At 38.7% G+C, this 22,527-nt stretch overlaps 1 protein-coding gene across 4 annotated transcripts in view; it reads right to left on the minus strand.

The window, feature by feature from the left end:
- Positions 1-22,527, minus strand: part of LOC136864716 (carcinine transporter) — a 214,871-nt gene that overhangs the window by 82,608 nt on the left and 109,736 nt on the right. For 2 of the 4 annotated variants that reach the window (XM_067142062.2, XM_067142053.2), the window contains exon 10: positions 13,494-14,173. The exons of 1 other annotated variant lie outside the window; for it this stretch is intronic. In XM_067142062.2, the coding sequence (XP_066998163.2) occupies positions 13,961-14,173 (213 nt within the window). In that variant the 3' untranslated portion in view covers positions 13,494-13,960. Of the gene's footprint in view, positions 1-12,404; positions 12,521-13,493; positions 14,174-22,527 lie in introns of those variants that run through there. One more of the 4 variants, XM_067142042.2, reaches the window with a different exon arrangement.

Here is a 22,527-nt window from a genome sequence, read left to right on the forward strand (position 1 = left end):
CGAACTTGTATTTTGTACGGATGTTTCAAATCTTCTACGTCAACTGGGAGTGAAAGAGTATGATCCCAGTAACTGGTGTGGTTTTATTGACTCTTCCAGAAGAAGTTTAAAGGCTGTTTTGCCTTATAATACAAATGTTCTGGCATCCGTATCACTTGCACACTCCACAAAAATGTCTGAAACACACGAGACCTTAAAGTTGGTGCTTGAAAAAATTAAATATCACGAGCAAGGGTGGCAAATTTGCGGTGATTTGAAGATCATTGGATTTTTGCTGGGACAACAAAAAGGCTATACAAAATTTGCCTGTTTCCTAAGCGAATGGAATATCAAAGCATGGGATAAACATTGGGATATAGTGAATTGGCCAGAAAGGAAACAACTACAACCAGGATCCAAAAATGTCTTAAATGTAAGTCTTATTGACCGTGAAAAAATTCTACTTTCACCCTTGCACATCAAATAAGGATTGATGAAACAGTATGTCAAGGCATTAGATAAAAGTAGCCTATGCTTCCAATATTTATCCACTAAATTACCCTCATTATCAGATGCAAAAATCAAAGAAAGCGTATTTGATGAACCACAGATTCGTAGACTGATGAAGGAAAACAATTTCACGGACACGATGACCAAAATCGAGAAAGAGGCATGGAACGCATTCAAAGATGTAGTAACTAAATTCCTTGGCAACATTAAGGACCGTCAATACAAAGAAATTGTAAGGAAAATGTTGGTAATGTTTAAGGAACTCAGTTGTAATATGAGCCTTAAGCTTCATTTCTTAGCTTCGCATCTGGATTATTTCTCTCCAAATTTAGGAGCTGTCAGTGAAAATCAAGGTGAAAGGTTTCACCAGGACCTCAAAGATGCAGAACGACGCTATCAGGGACGTTGGGATGTGAATATGATGGCCGATTACTGTTGGTCGATTGCACGAGATGACCCTTGTAGAGATCATTCAGGAACTTCAAAAACTCGGAAATTCCACGGAAAACGGGAAAAGACGGAGTTGTGAATCTAACCTGCACATAATGTAAGTAAAAAACTGTGTATGTTTAACCATGTAATTTTTATTCAAGGCACGGCTATATTAATTTAAAAGAAACTGTACAGCCGAAACTAAAAAGGCGCTTTATGCTTCAGTTTTACGAATTTCAATATACATTAAAAATATAATACAAACCATCTACTTACTTACAAAGCAGCATTTATATGTATTTAACGCATGCAAAATATGATTACGTTTTGCAAGCTGAAATTTACATTAATACCTCAAATTTAATCAATACTAAATATCAACAAATTTACGTAAGAACAAAATAACATTTTATAAAATTGACACTAAACCAGACGTGATACGCAAAAACTAATTTTTTTCTCGAATTCTGCGTTAAGAAATTCATAAAACCCACCTATTTTCGTTTTTACCGCACAAAAAATTCTTTTTGCAGGATAGTGAAATTGGGAGTTTTAATCTCTTTTAAAAATAATAACTGCATTTTTTGTTTTCGGAAAAACCACTTGGGGGGTTAAAAATGACTGGAAAGGGTTTGTTTTCTTTTTATTAGAGTACTGATATCTCAAAAACTGAAGATGTTACAGGCGTGAAAATTGATATTAGGAATCCCCTTTAAAAATAAAGAAATCCGTATTTTTTTTGAAAAATCCACTTAAGGTGGATGAAAGAATTGAAAAATTAGTTGAATTATTTGCAAGTGGATACTTATATTTCAAAAACTAAAGATGCTGCAGACATGAAAATTGGTATTCGGATCTCCTTTCAACGTAAAGAAACACGTATTTCTTTGATTTCGAAAAATCCAGTGTGGGTTTGAAAGGTTTGAACAATTAATTGAACTATTTGTATGAGGATACGTATATTTAATAAAAATTAAAGTTGTTATAGACGTGAAAATTGGCATTTGCAACCTCCTCTAAATTTTTTTTTTTTTTTTTTTTTTTTTTTTGCTATTTGCTTTACGTCGCACCGACACAGATAGGTCTTATGGCGACGATGGGACGGGAAAGGGCTAGGAGTGGGAAGAAAGCGGCCGTGGCCTTAATTAAGGTACAGCCCCAGCATTTGCCTGGTGTGAAAATGGGAAACCACGGAAAACCTTTTTCAGGGCTGCCGACAGTGGGGTTCGAACCTACTATCTCCCGAATACTGGATACTGCCCGCACTTAAGCGACTGCAGCTATCGAGTTCGGTCCTCTAAAAATAAAGAAGCATGCTTTTTGTGGGGAAAACCAGCTTGGGGGGGGGGTTAAATAGGAGTTGAATTCCGTTTATGAGGACACATATATCTCAAAAACTGAAGATGTTACAGTCATGATGACTGGTATTGGGAAGCTCCTTTATAAATAAGAAACTCGTGTTTTTTGTTTTCGGAAAATTCACTTAATCGGGAGGGTGAAAGAAAGTGAAAGAATTGAATTACTTTTATGTGGATAATTACATCTCAAAAAATTAAGGTTACAAACGTGAAAAATGGCATTTGGAATCTCCTTTAAAAATAAAGAGAGACACAATTTTTTGGGGAGGAGGATCAACTTAACGGGGGTGGGGTGAAAAAAACTGTTGAATTATTTTATGAGGATAGTTATATCTCAAAAACTGAAGGTTACATACATGAAAATTTGTTTTTGGAATTTTCTTTCAATGTAAAGAAACATGAATTCTTTCGTTTTCGGAAAATCTACTTAAGCGGGGTGAATGAATTGAAAAGTTAGTTGAATTCTTTGTATAAGGATAGGTATATCTCAAAACTAAAGATGAAAATTGGTACTTGGAATCTTCTTTAAAATTAAGAAACATTTCTTTTGTTTTCGAAAAATCTACTTAAGGGTTGAAAGAATTGAAAAAATAGTTGAATTATTGGTATGAGGATACTTATATCTAGACAAGCTAAAGATTTTACAGACGTGAAAATTGGTATTTGGAATCTCCTTTCAAAATAAATGAACACATACTTTTTTGTTTTCGGAAAATCGATTTGGAGGGGGTTGAAAATAACTAAAGATGGAATTGAATTCTGTTTAAGAGGATACTTATATCTAAATAAGTGAAGATGTTACAGACGTGAAACTTAGTATTTTGAATCTCCTCCAAAAATAAAGAAACATGTATTTTTTGTTTTCGGAAAATCCACTTAAGGGGCTGAAAAGAATTGAAAATGTGGGTGAATTTTTAAAATGAGTATCGGTATATATACATTATATGTCAAAAACGTAACAGGTTACTTTGTATTTGGAAAGTCCATTAAAAATACAGGAACATGTACTTTTTGTTTTCGAAAAAGGCACTTTAACGGGGGTGAAAAGAAGTGAAAAAGTAGTTGAATAATTTTTATGAGGATGCTTATCTTTCTAAAACTGAAGATGATACAGACGTAGGAATAGGTTTTTGGAATCTCATTTTAAAAAAGAAACAAAGTTACTTTTTCGGCTGTTTCTCACAGGTACAGTTCTATGTTGCATGGTCACCTTAGCTCCGAAAGGCAACACCGCAAACGTGGTTTACAAAGAGTTTCTGGGGTAAATGAAACTCAATTTTCCGGTGAGTTTTCATACTTAGGAATTTTCAGATAACGTTTTAGTACAGGACCGAGACTAAAAGGAATTGAAAAAGTGGGCGAATTTTTAAAATGAGTATCGGTATATATACAGTATATGTAAAAACTGCGAAATCCACTCGAGCGAAGCCGCGGGTAACTGCTATTATCACATAAAGTTGCTCGGTTTCATGGTAAATTTGAAATTAAATGGCGTATGGCTTTTAGTGCTTGGAGTGTGCGAGGACAAGTTCGGCTCGCCAGATGCAGGTCTTTTGATTTGACTCCCGTAGGCGACCTGCTCGTCGTGATGGGGATGAAATGATGATGACGACGATATATAAACCCAGCCGCCTTGCCAGCGAAATTAACCAATTATTGTTGAAATTCCCGACCTTGCCGGGAATCGAACCAGGGTCCCCTGTGACCAAACACCAGCACGCTAACCATTTTGCCGTGGAACCGGCCATGGTAATATTGTGTATCTAACATAGGGAATTTGTTTACTAGCAATGTCAAAACAAACTGGACGGGTTGTAGTTTCCTTCGGATTGACTTCTCGAATCCTGCCACAAGAGTAGTTGAGTACTTTAGGTTTCATTTGCCACAGGAGCACTTTTCATGGACATGATTGAAATAAATATTTTATTTATATGAAATGTCTTGTTTTAGCCCGCCTGGTGGCCATGATCGTTAAGGCGCTGAAGTCTAAAACGGTCTAACACCGAGGTTAGCCGGTTCGAGTCCCGTTGGTCGAAAAAATTTTCACCATCAGAATGTTGGCCGGCAGGGTAGGGGAGGTGGTGGTATACAATTTCTAATCACTAGATTGCGTGCCAAAAGCCTGGATTAAATTCCAAACCTCTCCGCAGTGCTCATATGGAGTGAGGGCATATGACGCTGTTGATGGTGATTCGTCCGTCGGATGGGGACGTTAAGCCTTGAGCAGACCCCTTGGTGCTATTCGACAGGAGTAGGCTATGTGCCGGCACCGGGTTTCACCCTCTCCCTACTATCATATATCACGTCATTCATTTCATCTCTCATTAACTCCTCTGATGAGGTTGACGTCAGGAAGGGCATCCGGTCATAAAAAACCGCCACGACAAATTCATCTCACCTCATACCCGACCCCGTAGGGAAACGGGACAAGGGTTGGACAAACAAACAAATGTCTTGTTTTACAGACCTCTTTTTGATATAGTTACTGGTAGATCTTGGAAAAACTTAGAAATTTTCCTCTCTTTTGATCCAGACGGTTATACCCAAACAACTGTCAGGGTGATTCTATCAAAAAGGTTGCAATAACATAAACTGTTTTGAAGTTAATTTTTGTAAGAAATGTTCCTAAATTAAATCAACCGGTTTTAAACTGTGAGCAAACCGCACTTCATTTCCATCCTACTCCTTCCTCATTTGAATATGATAATGCTAATTATCCCAGTATTTCAATTAATCAATTCAAACCAAATCCCATGACGCTACAGCCTTGATAGGCCTTGACCTACCAAACGACCGCTTTCGAGCCCAAATGCCTGCAGATTACGAGGTGATGCGTGATTAGGGTGACGGATCTTCTCCACCGATATTTCTTGGCTTTTTAGTCCGGAGTCGCTACATCGCCATCTTCAATTGTTCTCAGGCAGGCTGAGTGGACCTTACAACAGCTCACAGATCTACGTAAAATTCCATACTTGACCGGGAATCGACCCAGGACTCCTGGATAAAAGGCAGGCTCAGTACCCCTAGACTGCGAGGCTAAAATCTAAATCAACGCAATTGTAAAATATATTCCGAACTTCAAAAAGAATTTTCCCTAGTCGTTTTCATGTGATTGTCGTATCCATCTGTACGTACTGTACCAGTAAAGTAGCCCGACTTTATGAATTAATTTTAAAGTTAGCACGAAGTAGTTCTCAGGGCAACTGGGTGATTTCTAACTAGGGTTTAGTACAGTAGGCAGGGTCCTATCTACGAGAAATTTTTTAATTAGATTGAATAATAGTTTTTATTCACAAAATGCATTTCAAAGTGCACATCACCTTACTGTTGATAGTCGCTGTCTTCAACATCGCCTTTTCATGACCCGTGCTCCCAGTTCACCAGGCTGAATGGGGCTGGAACACGTTCTGGAAGTTGCCAATATTACGCTGAGATAAGGCCGAAACAACAAGGTTGGTTTTATATGGGTTCGAGTCTCGAACCTTCAACGTTCTGGACGATCTCCGACGTTCTCCGACGATCTCCGACGATCTCCAACGATGTTGCGGGGTAATCACTCGTCGCATAACTTATACGAGTGTCCAGAATTACACAGTCCCCCGACACTTTGGTTTAATAGCATTGTTTCATTTAATATGGTTGAAATATGCCGTCGAATTCACTCTTAATCTTGCAGATAGAATTTATAAGTTCACTAACGATGTAGATGCGAGTAGCATCGAGATTAGAAGAAAATAAAGCAAAGTTCATGAATAGAAATAACGAAACTGAAAATTATTCACGCACTTGGCACAGTTCGTGGTGATTTTCCACTAAATAAAGTAGCACTTGACATTGAAAGAAATATATGACTGCTCTAGAGTTTATCAAAGACACTGCTGTCAGTCATGAAATAATACTAAACAGTTTGACGAAGAGCTAAGGTTGAAATGAAAAGTACAGTTCGTTGTTAGGTGCACTTGACATAAAAAATAGGTGACTGTTCGAGAGTTTATCAAAGATACTGCTTTCAGTCACACACAAATGATTTACACGCTGTTCAGAAGAAATAATACACAATTTTGTTAGAATTGGATAAAGAACACAGTTTAAGTTCGGAGTGAAACATTGGTGTCGTAGCACAAGATTATGGTAATCGCTTGCGTTAACGTTCATGTGAAATTTCGAACACTATCATAAACACCCTTGTTTATAACTAAAATTATGCTGACTGAGATTTAACAAAATGTCACAGTTAATAGTATAACGTAGTATTGTCACACTGAAATTAATGATATGTTTGTTCAGAGATTAAGTTCTGCTGACTGATATTTAAAAAGAAATATCATAGTTCCTAGTATATAGCAGTAGTGACAAATTGAAATTAATATTGATTCTGAAACTAAATTTCACACAGGTAACGTGGTAATAAACTCAGTTCTACAAGAACGAAAGTAAGTTATATCGAGACGTTTCTACAAGCGCACAGAATATAAGTTCAATTTAACTGTTGTCACCTAAGTCCAATACATGACTTGTCATAATCAGAGTTCAAACACGCGCACGGATGATAAGTTCAACTTGACGGATATAATCCAAGTCTACTATAAAAAGACTTTGAATAATTAGAACTTCAACACACGCCAAATTCTATATTCAGCTTCGACTAATAGACTCAATGTCCATCATAAAGTCTTTGTTACTTTTTGTAGTTTAACACGCGCACAAATTGTAAGTTTAACACGCCTGTCAGAGTTTAAGTCCCACATGAAGACTTTGAATATTCGAAGATAGTCTCTGTCAGCACTTCGACGAACACTGCAGCGTTGAGAGTCAGGCTGGACACCCAACTATGACTGTGAGATCGGGTCTAGTGAGCTCATTCATTTTGGGCTCCTACGTCATCATATATAACGTGATCTTTTTGAGGCTGATTATCTCGCGAATCCCTCGACGGATTTCCTTGAAGTTCGAAATTTGAGACGTTTATGTTATCCTCTTCAAAATGACGTATCGCTCTAGTCGCTGCGATTACTATTAGAAAAGTTTTGAATTTTTTTTCAATGGAATGTTCGCGAAGGCGTGATGTTCATATCTATATCAATAAAATTGTTTGTGTCTGTTTGTGTGTCTGTTTGTCTGTTCCACCATCACGTCGAAACGGCTGGATAGATCTCAACCAAACTTCATATTTAGAGTATACTCATCCCGGGGAAGGTTTCGATATGCATATCATTTTAAAATCTTTGAATACACGGCGGGTTTATAGGAAAACCAGAGTGGGTTTTCCACCATCACGTCGAAACGGCTGGATAGATCTCAACCAAACTTCATATTTAGAGTATACTCCTCCCGGGGAAGGTTTCGATATGCATATCATTTTAAAATCTTTGAATACACGGGGGGTTTATAGGAAAACCAGAATGGTTTTTCCACCATCACGTCGAAACGGCTCGATAGATCTCAACTAAACTTCATATTTAGAGTGTACTCCTCCCGGGGAAGGTTTCGATATGCATATCATTTTAAAATCTTTGAATACACGGGGGTATATAGGAAAACCAGAATGGTTTTTGCACCATCACGTCGAAACGGCTGGATAGATCTCAACCAAACATCATATTTAGAGTATACTCCTCCCGGGGAAGGTTTCGATATGCATACCATTTTAAAATCTTTGAATACACGGGGGTTTATAGGAAAACCAGAATGGTTTTTCCACCATGACGTCGAAACGGCTGGATAGATCTCAACCAAATTTCATATTTAGAGTATACTCATCCCGGGGAAGGTTTCGATATGCATATCATTTTAAAATCTTTGAATACACGGGGGTTTATAGGAAAACCAGAATGGTTGTTGCACCATCACGTCGAAACGGCTCGATAGATCTCAACTAAACTTCATATTTAGAGTATACTCATCCCGGGGAAGGTTTCGATATGCATATCATTTTAAAATCTTTGAATACACGGGGGGTTTATAGGAAATCCAGAATGGTTTTCCTCCATTTTCTCTTATACTATTGATTTTCTGTAAACTTCGTTTACCGTACGTGAAACGTCTCTTCATTATAAACAACTTTCGTTATGTTCATAATTTACCTTACTCTTTACATGACGAAGAAATTTACAATTTTCTGCTGGTACCATGCTCTGCATTGAGTGACCGACAGACCGACAACGAACCTACAGGTTACCATGGCAACGTCTCTGACTGCATGCCAGCAGGGAAGTAACGTATTGCCATTTTCCTCATCATGCTTTTAAATTCGTGGTTGTTCCTTGGGTAGAAGACAAGAGAGGCGTCAATCGGCCTATCTGCAGGATATTGGCGGAATATCGTTGGATGTTATAACCGCCTTCGAATAGATTAAGTAATAACACCATTAGTCATCTTATTATTTGTTTACCTAGGAATCAATGCACCTAAATTTCTCCTCTGTTACCGCTTTATTATATCCATAACTCACACTAGCATAATTTATTGAGGGGCATTTGATTTTCCAATACATTAACTTGGCATTTACATATTTGTCGTTATCCGGCTGTCCTCAGTTATAATCCATTTTCTATTACTTTCAACTTTCTTAACTGTATTAATTTCTTCCTTAATTACGCCGTATGTACGCGAGTGCTACAAACTACTGGATGTATTTCCACCAATACTCATATTTAGAATACACCTGTCCTTGATAGGTTTTAGGGCAAATATTGTTTCTAAATCCCTGAACTTACTGGGGATTTATACGAAACCGAAACAGTGATTTTTCACTTCCACAAAATATACACAACCAACGTTAATTTAAATCTACCTGCCTTGGTAGAAATTAATTTCTAAACTTTTTTTCTCATGTGCATCATTTCGATACGAGGATTAATAAGGGAAATATTATGAACGGACCGTTTTTTTGTACAAGTCCCATCGGACTTAACTCACGAGCGGGTGCGTGTAAAGCGTATTCCTTACAACTTGAAAACTACTGAAGACATTCGAACCAAAATTCATATTTAGCATCCACCTGTCCAAAGGTAGGTTTTAAACGTAAATAACATTTCATGTTCGGGAATGGACTGGCGGTTTATAGGGAACCGAAATGGTGATTTTACTCTTCCACAATATATACAGAACAAGACCAACCTGACTGGAAATCGACCAAACGTGATGGAATTCCACCTCTAAACCTTTTTTTCATGTGCATTTTTTCGTCAGGAGGATTAATAAGGGAGATATCATGAATGGTCACTTTTGCAGGTTAAGTCCAGCGGACATAGCCAAAAGGGTGTTTTACATGGAGCAGATTCCTTATCTATATAAATCAAATCGTAACGACTGTGTGCCTCTACACTGACTATTTTGGCGAAATTTTCGTACAGCTTTCCGTTTAAGGGTAATAATGACCATCTGCATAATTTTTGGTTTAGTTTCCTGAAAGTCCTAATTTTTACCCGCCTCGCCCGAAATCCAGATTTCGGCTTAATCTGCCAGAAGAAAAAGAAGATAATTGAAATTTGACAAAATTATACGTTTTAGCCTGTAACGAACGGAAGACCTCCAAGATCATTAAATTTTTCACTTTTTATCCCTGAAGAATATCGAAATATGCAGGCAATTTTAATGATGGTGCAGACCTTCGGAAATTCCTATCACATAACAGATTGCACAATCTCCGTTCAATTTGGAATGATCTACAACCTTGGTCTTATGACTTTTTGCCGTATCTGTATCCCTTTTACGTTTGATTTTTCTCTATTAATGGATGTTAAGTCAATTTGGAATTTTCACATGCATAATTCATACCTTCGATTACTTATATGAAATACAGAATCATCAAACTCTTCACGAAAATTGGCCCACCCAGTAGCCATATATGAGCCAAATGCTATGTATGTAGCTGTCACATAATTATCCGAAAAGTAATGTAATGTGAGATAATCTTACAAAACTTTTACCCTGTTCCACGTTTCTAACTCAATCTGACCCAAGAATAGATGACATATCATAGGACCAGCCATTTAGGCCACTAAATCCGGCGTGTCTTATGGTATAATCCTTTGTCGATATGACGTACGTTTAGTAGCAGTTAATCTGTAAATGAAGGTCTTCAATATTGTAAACACGCATATACTTTCGTATGTCGATCTATATATATTCACTGATGTCGATTTGTAGCGATCGAGAAAGGGTGGGTCTGCTATTGTAATCAGTACTCCCCACACCGACTTTGACTGGCAGTATGAAAGGGTTCCTTCTCCACCTCCTGTGTAACTGTCATTAGTAAGGAAGGTCTACAATTGTAATGAATAGTTCACTTCTCGATTTGACTTGCAGAAGGCAAGTGAGCATGCAGTTTTGTTTAAAACTCCCCTACCCGATTGCGTTTGGCAGTAGGCAAGGGTGCCCGCCATTATAAAGAAATGTCCTCATCTAAAATGTGACTGGCATTAGGCATAGTGGCCTGCTATTTTGATGGAAACTCACCAATTTGGTGTGACTGGCAGTAAGCTGGCTGGAAGTAGGAAAATGGGCCTGGCATTATAATGATAACTGCACAACTCAATTTCGAGTGATAGTAGGGTAATTGCCTGCCATTATAATAAAAACTGTAATCTGTCTGGAAGTAGGAAAGGGGGGCTGCCATTTTAACGAAAACTCCCCAAATCGATTCTGTCCGCATAGTAGGCAATGGGGCCTGCAATTATAATGTAAACTTCCCAACTCGATTGTGAATGGCAGTAGGCAAGTGAGCCTGCCGTTATATCACAAATCCGTAACAAACACTTTACATTGGAAACAACGTACGGGGACCTCCCCATGCTCTTTCTCGGATAACGCTAAGAGACATGCAATTTTAAAACAATCTTATTTACTGCATGCACACTTTTTACTTCGATATTCGAATACAATGTAGAATACCGTAGCGAAGCACGTGTACATTCGCTAGTCCAGAATATACCAGGCCATGCAGGCTACACGTTGTGTCAGGCGGGTGGTCTAACTGTCCCTGCAGCTACGTCACACACACAGCTGTCGCTGACTCGCCTCCTCGCTCCTCCGAAAGTAAACAAATCAAGTTCGCTCTGAACGTCATGCGTGACGAAGAAGTACAATTAATAGTAAAAAAATACGGCATGTACAGGTCGTAACCGGTACAGTACATACATACTGTACTGTCGCTCGTAAAAAAGAATAAACACACGATGATTGATAAATTCCTCGCAGATACACTTTCCTCAGAAACAATCATGTTTACGGTGAGTATCCACGGGACTAGCTGGCATACCACGTCGATACTCTGATTATCCAGACAGTTACACATCTTGAAATATTGTTTCAAGCCTAGGGTCAACTATCTCTTTTATTGGAATTACCTTTATGAGAGGTGAATTATACTTCGATAAAAATTAAAATGAAGTCTAATCAAATATTAAATGCGAGGAACATACAATACTATACATACATCGAACCGGTAGTCTCCAAGGCATTTAACGCCGTGGAAGAGATATGTAGTCAAAGAAAATAACATCTCGATAACGTTGATAAATAATGTTCATTTCTGTGTTGATGTTAACTTACTTCAATACTATAAAAATATGTTCCACCAAATCAACACTTGTTATGTACTGAACTAGTTTTATTACACTAGAGGACCAGTTTCAACTCATCATGGAGTCATCTTCAGCTCAAATATTAAAATAAAAAACCACTATACATGTACATAATTACAGATAAAAAGTAATCATAAAATGCCATATGTTACGTAATATCAAACCGTCGAGGGTTCTGGAAAATTATTCCTCCATGTCCTATTATTTACATTTGTAAAAGTGTCTGATTAAAAAAACTCATATTGAAAGCAACTAATATTACAAACAATAAAGTTATGTTGCAGTATGACTGATTTTGTCCGTCAGGAGTTCATTCAAGTACCGAAAGTTAGCAGGGTGTAGCTGTTACATGTAAACGTCCTTAAGTACTGCCAACTTCAGCCATTATCAGACACGCTATCATGGAAACAGAACGTCCGCTGTCGTCGTCACTGAGGTAAGTTTAGTAAATTTGTTAAGAAATATGTTGAATTTCTTTAAGCGGACATCATGAACAATCAAATACTATATGTAACGGAAGACAAGATGTTATACGTACCAGACACGTCTGTTGTCATGAAAGTCTCTTGCGTGCTCTACTTAGTTTTAATCCAAAAACATTATTTAAGTCTTCTAGTGTCGTATCGCCATGTTCATTCTGCGCATGAGGTTCCCTCTCTATTCATCTAAAAATCTGTTCGTATAAACTTAACTGTGTGAAGAGAGATTACGCAATTTGGGGTAAGTATTTACAAACAAGCTCCACAAGGACCGATAAATTATCTCGTCATTGTTCTCTGGATGAGAAGATGATCCCGATAAAGTCACATATCAAAGTAATGTTGCGATAAGATAAGTAATCCGACACAATCATTGAGATAGATTGCTACCAAACAGAGCGCGCGAAGTTTTACTTACGTTTCAAATATGATTACTGTGATCGCCAGGTATTTCATCATATTGTCTACCACAATGAAGCAAAGACAATTTCTCATCCATAAAATAAGTTAAAAAGTGAGCAGGAGCCCGATTGTACAGAAAGAGAACTGAAATGCCATTGGATTATTTAGAACTTGTTGTTCACTGATAAAATTAATGAAAATGCAGCCATAGATCGCCGCAAAGAGATCCGATTTACTCTGTTGTATGATAAATCTGAACGTGAAAATTGACGCGGAGGCAGCCTAGAGAGTGTCAAATAAAAGTGTCTGCACATGGTACCTGAGGCCTTAAGAGTAGTATTAGTAGATAGTAAAAATAGGTACTGGCTGGGATTTGAACCTATTTCTGCACGGCCTGGTTTCTTAACCAGTGAGGTGCTTGCTTTGCCACCTTAACTTAGACGAGGCCCAGCATTCATCAGGAACTCATTCTCCAGATGGTACTTATATGTTTAACGTACGCTTCCTGTTCTAAAAGAGAGTGTTACTCGCAGCTGTCATCGTTTCATGCGTTCATTACAGTTTCTCCCACTCAGTTACCATTGGCGCTAATAATTTCGTCTGAATTGTCCAACTTAAACCCAACGTATTGTGGTACTAATTATGAATACAAACAGGGACCGATATTTTTAGGTTATCTATAAACTTCTGGTTGCAGAAAAGTTAATTACAAAGTGTATAGAATCCATATTAAATACAATACTGAAGACATTGTTAAAACTGTAATAACCACTCCAGACTTACAATACATTGTATATTCCCCATTATATAATGTACACAAGGATAGGTAATGTGAAAAGTAACACAATTATGCATTTTTAACGTTAATTTATTGAAGGATTCTACACCGTAATAATCAATTTTGAAGGAGTGAATTACTCTTTTCTTTCTTCCTTTCTTGCACTCTCTTCTTTTCCTTCTTCCCTCCTCCAATATTTTTCACTTTAACAGAGATTTATAACATTTATATAACAATACCAGTAATATGAGATTTATTTTCGAGATCCAACACGATGTAACTTCGAGAACCCGCACGTTGTAGAACAGAAACATAATTACGCGCTCAACTCGTCATATATGGTACATTTTAGATATCCTAACTGTGAGCACAATATAACTGTGCCATAACACTCCAAATATTCACATTAAAATGTTCTGATAAGTGCAGCCTTCGCTACGAGTTTACTCCATTTTGCGGGACCTTATCTTCCACCGGCTTATGTATTCGACTCCAAAACCTCTGATTCCTTCCGAAGTGCTGAGCTTCGTGCAGAGTTTCTGGAAGTTTCTCGTAGAGTGTTTCTGGTAGGAAGGAGGCCATAATGCTGCCCATTAGCGTTATGCCACCCAAAATGGCATAGGGATACCTGACATCCTGAGAAGTGCCCTGAAACATATAAGGATTAAAATTACGTTTCCTATAAAAGTGAGGAATATTTTCCTATTTCTATAACGACAGATATAAGTTTTTCTTGAACAAACTTCTTTCATTAATTTATATATATTATCTACTACAGAAAAGGACAAATGTTGACTCGTGATTACACGCACACTCACTGACCTTCTCTGGCGGAAACGTTCTACTCTTTCGCTTATCATTTCTCAAAAGGCTGTGATGTTTGGAACATTACAGCATGTACAAAATTACCGAACTGTGTAATTAATTGGAACGGTGTATATATTTAACTAGTGGTAGGTCATTTTTATTATTATGTTTATATATAGAGTTTTTAGTCATTCATTTCACATCAACATTTCATTTCTTTGTATCACGGCTATAACGTATTCTGAACGAACGACTTCTTGAGTAAGGTATTACAAGATCGATCGTTTTTATAGCTTGGAGTAAATTTCCAGTAACCGAGGTCAGGTGACCAGACTCACCATGATCATTTTAGCCCTTTATCATGAAAAAGACGTTATCAAGCTTGCAAGAGTCTTTACCCATTCCATACTCTGAAGAGACAGTTAAAGACTTGTTAACGCCTACTTTTTGAAGTTCGCTACATGACGCTTTGATTGCCCGGAAAATTTCAACCTATGTGAATGGACGTTATGGAACAAGATTATGGATATACAACGATGGATAGGAGAAGGTATAGTACATCAGATCTTACTGGAACATGTGATATGGTAGATGGAAGGCGACTTTGGAGCCTATATACATCAACGACAAGAGCTGGAGAGGGTCTGTCGGTCAATTTTAATCTATTCTATCATTACATAGGAGGAGGGCTGTGCGTCTTGACATCGGAGAAAGTCTTAATTGCTGAAGATCTTAACTTAGTTCACTTCACATCTGAGTAGAGCACTACTCAAAATTACTCTCATTAAGACCTGATTATCTCGATGACGAGAGTTAAAGTCAACGGGAGACCGGTTTTGACTGGTATAGGATAGGACAAATGTTGTTATGTATTTAGTTACGCTACAGTTCTGTAATACGGAAGAATACAAGTGTTCTCTCTCCATGAACATAACCCAAGGTGGATTTTCTATTAAAATTAGGACTCATTATATTTTTAATGTAAGGAGTACTGTAGGATGTGTAAAAGTCAGGAAAGTCATTGTTCAGTGAGTGAGCTATACACGAATCAGAAATAGGACTCGTTTCTACAACGAGAGATAACAAAGCCAGCACGAGAGGTCCATCAAACATCAGCTGCTACATAGATCGTGTCCAGATAACAGAGTCTACAAATGGTGAGCTAATGGCATAAATTACTGAAAGTCTCTGCGCAACAGTTCAGTTTATTAAATTTCATTTCATTCAGTTTTTATTTTGCTTCCGTAAGTTCAGAGTTCGTATATGCGCCGTCAAGTTTTACATCCTGATAAATAGTTATTTAATTGGTTATTGCAGAAATTATTATTAACGATCCTTAATTTCCAAGTTAGTGCGTACTTAATAGTCAGTGTTCCGTCACCCCACCTCTGGGAGTATTTAGATTCTCATTACATATAATTATTATTAACTAGCAAATGTACCCATGCTTCGCTACGGTATTCTACATTGTATTCAAATATAGAAGTAAATACTCTACATGCAGTAAATAATATTGTTTTAAAATTCCATGTCTCTTAGCGTTATCCGAGAAACAGCATGGGGAGGCCCCATACGTTGTTTCCAATGTAAAGTGTTTGTTGAGATATAACGGCAGGCTAACTTGCCTACTGCCATTCACAATCGAGTTGGGAAGTTTACATTATAATTGCAGGCCCCATTGCCTACTGCGCGGTCTCAATCGATTTGGGGAGTTTTCGTTACAATGGCAACCCCCTTTCCTACTTTCAGAAAGATAACAGTTGAGGAGATTTATTATAATGGCAGACAACTACCCTACTAACAGTCGAAATTGAGTTGTGCCGTTATCATTATAATGTCAGGCCCACTGAAATGCATGCACCAACTGACCCTATGAGCAACGTTTTCATACCATTCATAGCAGGGACTGGCTACACAAGGAATGGCATTACTAGCATCACTCATACCTCAGTCACATTCATATTGTCAAAGCCTAGGATAAGACAGAGACAGATCAATGAAAGTAACATAATTGCTCTAGCCCATACCAGAAGACATAGTGCACTGTAAACACTAGGTCCTGCCAGCAAAGGCATCCTGACACTCTACCAAACTATTATTCACTCATACACTCACAGACGCATGCAGAAATTCAATTAAATTACGTTTTTCTTTATAGTACATCTGAAATTTCGGAAGTGGCAAGTTCTTGATAATTCCTGACCATGAGTTCTACAGCTTTGCAGAACGTCAATAGAAACCCCTCTGAAAGGCAGAGGCACGGGCGTAAGGCGGACAAAGGGTTAACTCCTTCGCCTCTCTGAGCTGAGCGATTAACAAGCGAAAGACGTTTGATGGGATCGATTTCTATAGAAGTAGAGAGGGATTTCAGGAGAAAGATCAGGTCAGTTTGTTTGGCTGTTGTCTCAATGGAAGGTAACCTTATTGGATGCGAGGGGAGTGATGGTTAATTAGCCTTTCAGCGCGGCGCTGTACTCTCTGCAGCCTGCTCATGTTCTCCGCAGTTGTGGGACGCCAAGCAGGTAAACCATGCTTTCATACTTATTTAAGGGTCTACATCTAGAAGAAAAGAATCTACCCGTCAGAACCCGTCCGATACTGCACACCTTGAGATTACTGTCAAGTTATTTACCCATAACCAGCCGAGGAGGGGAAGAAGAAAAAGAGAGACGGGTGCAATACATTTATGTATGTAAAGTATAGATTTTCATACTACGTTTCATCAGGAACGTATTTTCAGTCATTTGAGCAGAATAAACTGATGATACTATAAATGGGATGGATGACATGGAGCAAATAACGTGATTGTTTTACCAGGCTCTACATTTACACATTTAGAATGGAGTCAGATGAAGTGCATAGGTCTATGATTCAACGTCACTTAGCGACCTTGTCCGGCTCCATGGCTCCATGGTTATCATGCTGGCCTTTGGTCCCAGGGGTCGCGAGTTCGATTCCCGGCAGGGTAGGAAATTTTAATCATAATTGGTTCATTCCACTGGCACGGGGGTGTATGTGTCGTCTTCATCATCATTTCATCCTCATCACCACGCGCAGGTCACCTTCGGGCATCAGATCAAAAGACCTTCATCTGGCGAGCCGAACTTGCCCTCGGACACTCCCGGCACTGGAAGCGATTCGCCATTATTTTTTAACTTAGTGACCTTGATATAAAAGCACAGTGATATGTCAGTAGGAATTCCTAATTTTGCGTCCAATCAACCATAGGTTCTTTCAAATGATTCGGGTTTTTTTTTACTACTACCTTTTAAGTAATATAATCATGTGGTTGTGTATGTAAAAGGTTTCGTAAAATACTGACAGTCAAACAAAGGCATCTCTACATTTCTTGGGGGAGTGGAAGGTAGGGAAAGTTTCCACAAACCATAAATTCGGTGCTAAGTTGGACAGAATGGTACCCCTATGCCAGTCATCTCTACCACAAGAATTAATCAGATACTCGTTTCTGCTGTTGGCTGAGTGAATCCAAGAGCCATAGGTCCCTCCAGAAATGGAAGTCTCGTTTCTAAACTTTTCGACGTCGTGTCGGGAATCAAATCCACGTCCTTCCTTTGCCACCTAGATGTGGCAACCCCTCGATTACGCCCATTGTACACATTATTTTCACGGAGTGAGGGCGGAGTGGGGGCGGTAGAATAACACCCACAATATCTCCTGCATGTCGTAAGACGTAACTAAAAGGGTCCTCAGGGTCTCTTAACTTGGTAGTGTGGGTTTGCAACCACGGGACCCATAGCTGAGTCCTGGAATTGCTTCTACTTACTTATGCCAGACTCCTCAATTTCACCTATTGTAACCGATCTCCCTTGGACAACTCTTGTTCTTTTCCGATCCCGACGGTACTAGAGCATTCGAGGACGAGGGAGTCTTTCATTTTCACTCCCTTCGTGGACCTTGTCTTTCTTTGGCCTATACCTTCGTTTTTCGAAGTGTCGGATCCCTTCCATTTTCCTCTCTGATGAGTGTTATATAAAGGATGGTTGTCCAGTTGTTCTTCCTCTTAAAACAATAATCACCACAACCACAACCTCTTAACATTATTCCACAAACTATAAACATGATTTTAGTTCCACCTATTGTGAATATTAAACTATACACGCTCTCTAGACCTTCTCAATTGAGAAATTACCGGGTTTCGCCCTAATGTAATTGCGGGATTATCAGTTAGATTGCCAAACAGCTCCAAGACCACCTTTTCCTTTACTTTTTTTTAACGTCGCACTGACTTATCAAGGTTTTCGGTGACGAAAAGTTGGGAAAGGGCTAGGACTGAAAAGGTAGCGACCGTGGCCTCAATGAAGGTGAAACCTCAGCATTTTCCTGGAATGAAAATAGGGAACCACGGAAAACCACCTTCAGGGTTGCCGACGGTGGGATTTGAACCCAATATATCCCGCATACAAGCTAACCGTTGCGCTCCCCTAGCCGCACGGCCAACTCGCTCGGTGATACATCACTGGAAGCCCCCATAAAAGCCAAATGTAGGCATTTATACAAGTTCAGGCAACACCACCTATAGAGAAGGCCTAGCAATACAAATACGGTCCTCGTGTGACATCATGCTGCTACGTCCTATCCGAGCTGTAAACAGCTGGCAGCGTGTTTTGAATGCTATTTTTGTTGGATGTGTGAACAAGTGTAGTTTTTGACTAGTGCATGTGAATTTATGTACTTTACATGGTGGTAGGCTTACCTATCATAGTAAAAGGCATAATGCCTCATAAGTGCAGTGTGCCAAATTGTAAAGGCAATTATTTAAACGGTCCAAAAGTGAGTGTGTTCTCTTTCCCTGCTAATGAGGAATTGAGGTTAAAATGGATAAGAGCTATTCATCGGAGTATTTTATTCCTACGAAACACTCTGGGGTATGTACAGTTTTTGTTTACTAAATCCCTTTGGCACGGAAATTACATTAAGAAATTACGAACAGCACAGTTTACGAACATGTGTATGCGAACTTCATTTTAAAGATGACGAGATTGAAAGATCCACGAGCATGGTCGATAAAAAGAGCGGGAGGTTACTGACTGCTCCTTTGTCAAATCCCAGATTGGTGAAAGGTTAGTTCATCATTCCTAGATAGAACACAATGATGTTTCAGTCTTATGCTTTGTTTCTTAATAGAATGCCAGTTTCAGTACAACTGTGTAACAACTAATTTTAAAATTTTTTATGCAGTTCCATCACAGTTTCCAAACTGCCTTCAATATCTCTCAGGAACCACTACTGCCTCCCGTGAAGATCCAGAAAACAGGCGGCGTAGAGTGGAAAACCAGTGTTTAGAAAATGCTATTACTGTCAGTTTACGTACATATAGTGAACATGCTGAAGCAGTAACATTTAAAGACTTTGAGAAATTAACGCTGAAAGTGAATGACATTACATTTAATACTGTAGGACTTCCTCAAGATAGAATCAGGTTTATATTTCATTTTAATGAAAGAAGAACCCTTCCCTCATATTTGTTGTTGTGTTAAAATAACACAAGATTTACATGCTTCATTATTTGTCAATAATGTAGAAGTTAAACGCTGTAAAGAGGTGTCATTGCCCAAGCATGTTAAGAATCTTACAGAAATTGAACATTAGTACAGAATGCGCATTCTCCGTATGTATCTTCTACTATGTCTAGCAGCCAGGATATAGAAGAAACTTTGACTGTTCTTGATGGTTTATTGCAACACTTAGAAAATAAGTTTCCTGAGAAGAAAAATATGTTGAATTTCTTAAAAGAACAGTTATTCTTCTTATCTAAGAAAAGGGTGAAGAATTATTCCTGGGAGTTAATGGTATTTTCTTCATTAGCTCATTCAATTTCTCCCCATTGTTACAAATCTATTCGAGGATCTGCTAACTTAACTCTTCCTGCTCCACGTACGTTGCAAATAATATGCTCAAAGCTTGTAACAAACCCTCTGCAGGAAAAGAATGACAATTATCTGCTATATATGAAGAGTAAATTTCCTTTACTCTCTGCAGAAGACAAATTAGTTCTATTGTCAATGGATGAGGTTCATATCAAACCCCAGTTATATTTCAAACAGGGCAGGGTAGTAGGTACTGCGATGAACAGGGATGAATGTGCCACAAGTGCATATGTTTTCATGGTCCATACTGTACTTTCACATTATAAAGATGTTGCTCAGATTGTACCTGTCACTAATATTCATGGTGAGGAACTATTTAACATTATGAAAACAATAATCCTTGGTTTGGAAGAAATAGGCTTTGAAGTAGTAGCAGTTATTGCAGAGAACAGTGCTCTGAACAGGAGAGCAGTCTCTCTTCTTAGTGATCCCCCTGAATTGAAGCATGTTTACAACCATTCCAGTGACAAGAACAGAAAGCTCTTCTTTATCATAGACACCGTCCACATTTTAAAATGTGTTCGAAATAACTGGTTAAATGTAAAGGACCAGCAACTCTATTTCCCAGACATAACTGACTATGAGAAGATGCATGTTGCATGTTTTAGTGTGTTGAAACGTCTGCATTCATTAGAAAAGAAGAATCTTCTAAAACATGGGTTCTCCCTGACACTTAAAGCTTGGTATCCAACAAATTTGGAACGTCAAAATGTTTCTTTGGCATTAAAAATGTTTAATCATCCATTAGCTATTGTCCTGAAGGAAATAGGACCTAAGAAGAACTTGGAATGCTGGGAAAGTACAGCAAATTTTATAGAAATAATCTCTACGTGGTGGGACATAGTAAATGTTTTTAGTTGGTGTGTTTTAAATTGTTCATGTTTTAGTGGTAAGCTTGTGTGTCATGTACTGTATTTTGTTATTACGTCAAATAAGGTGGAGTCATTGAGTGTGCATACCATTCTTATAGTTGGTGTGTTTTAAGATGATGCTGCTCTTGTTTGGAAATTGCTTTATAAAATATCTTAGCCTATGAATTCATCTGTACCTACTGCAGAATCTGTGTGTTACTAATTATTTCACTTTTCTCTTGAACAGAGTATGAATATTTTGGAAACTACCAAACGAAGTATAGGGATAGCCTGATACTATTTGCGTAAAATTTCGTTATTTAAACATTGGTTGTTTTTTGCCGAATAATCCTTACGTTAGAAATGATCAGTAATACATCTTACATGTTTTGGTATGGTAACTGCTCGGTAGAAATAAAGACTGAACTGTAGATTCGAATTGAAATAATGCGGTCTAAGTGTTTAAGTTGCGAATATCATGACATACGCCCAAGGCCCGTTCTCGGCCTTAGAGCTGTGACGTCACGAATCTTATTGCGAGGCCTTCTCTATAGGTGGTGTTGGTTCAGGTACGCATCTCTCGTTCAGGAAGGATGTGCGACCCATGTGACTAGCCTGTTGCCACGTTGGAGCCTAAAGAGCTTGTATAATTGGGGACAAAACATGACGGCCTCAGTTCCTAGAAGCGAGCTGGATGCCAGTAGTCAATCACACCCTGCACCCTGCTGAGTTAACGAATTCTAAGTGATCCTTGTTTGTTTTGGAGAGGCTTCCAAACCACTTTCTTCCTCACTATCTGTAGTAATCACCCTTTCTTCGTGTAGAGTGCAGTAGCCGATTTGGCAACTCTGGATGCAGTAGAGGTAGTAAATCCTATAAGTCGCTAATAGACACCGAGCTGCCGCTGGAAAGTAGTCGTGTGAGGCGAGGTCGCCATGATTTGTCCCAACTATATAACTATGATTTGGTTCATGGTGTGGGTTACCGTAGTCACGTCCTAGTTCGTGAATCATGGGCAACGGCAGAGTGGCTTAGTAAGTGGTCCTGAGAGTCGGGATACCAGTTGCTATGGAATGGGAGTGGGCATCTGGGACATATTCTGAGTCGTAGCCTTGCTTGTGCTCAGGCGGCTAGGGCTATACAATCCACCGATGGTCCCTAACCCGTTAGAGGAGAGACCCCCACTTGGACTATGTGCAAGCAGAGTATCATCCTGCTTCATGAATTTAACGAGCTCAGAACATTCTAGGCAAGCCTCGGACCTACGGGAGTAACGGAGTCCCACTCCCATTTGACAGGCGAGGGATTCCTTGGAAACAACTTGACGAGCGAAATGGAATTCGATGGGGAGCTATCAATATTAATGGGGTTTGTGGAAGAAAGAATGTAGAACTGGCTGAGTCAGCAAAGAGGATGCATCTGGATGTACAAGGAGTAAGTGATATTCGGGTAAGGG

The sequence above is a fragment of the Anabrus simplex genome, chromosome 1 (genome assembly GCF_040414725.1).
Source record: "Anabrus simplex isolate iqAnaSimp1 chromosome 1, ASM4041472v1, whole genome shotgun sequence".
NCBI classification, from domain to species: Eukaryota; Metazoa; Arthropoda; class Insecta; order Orthoptera; family Tettigoniidae; genus Anabrus; species Anabrus simplex.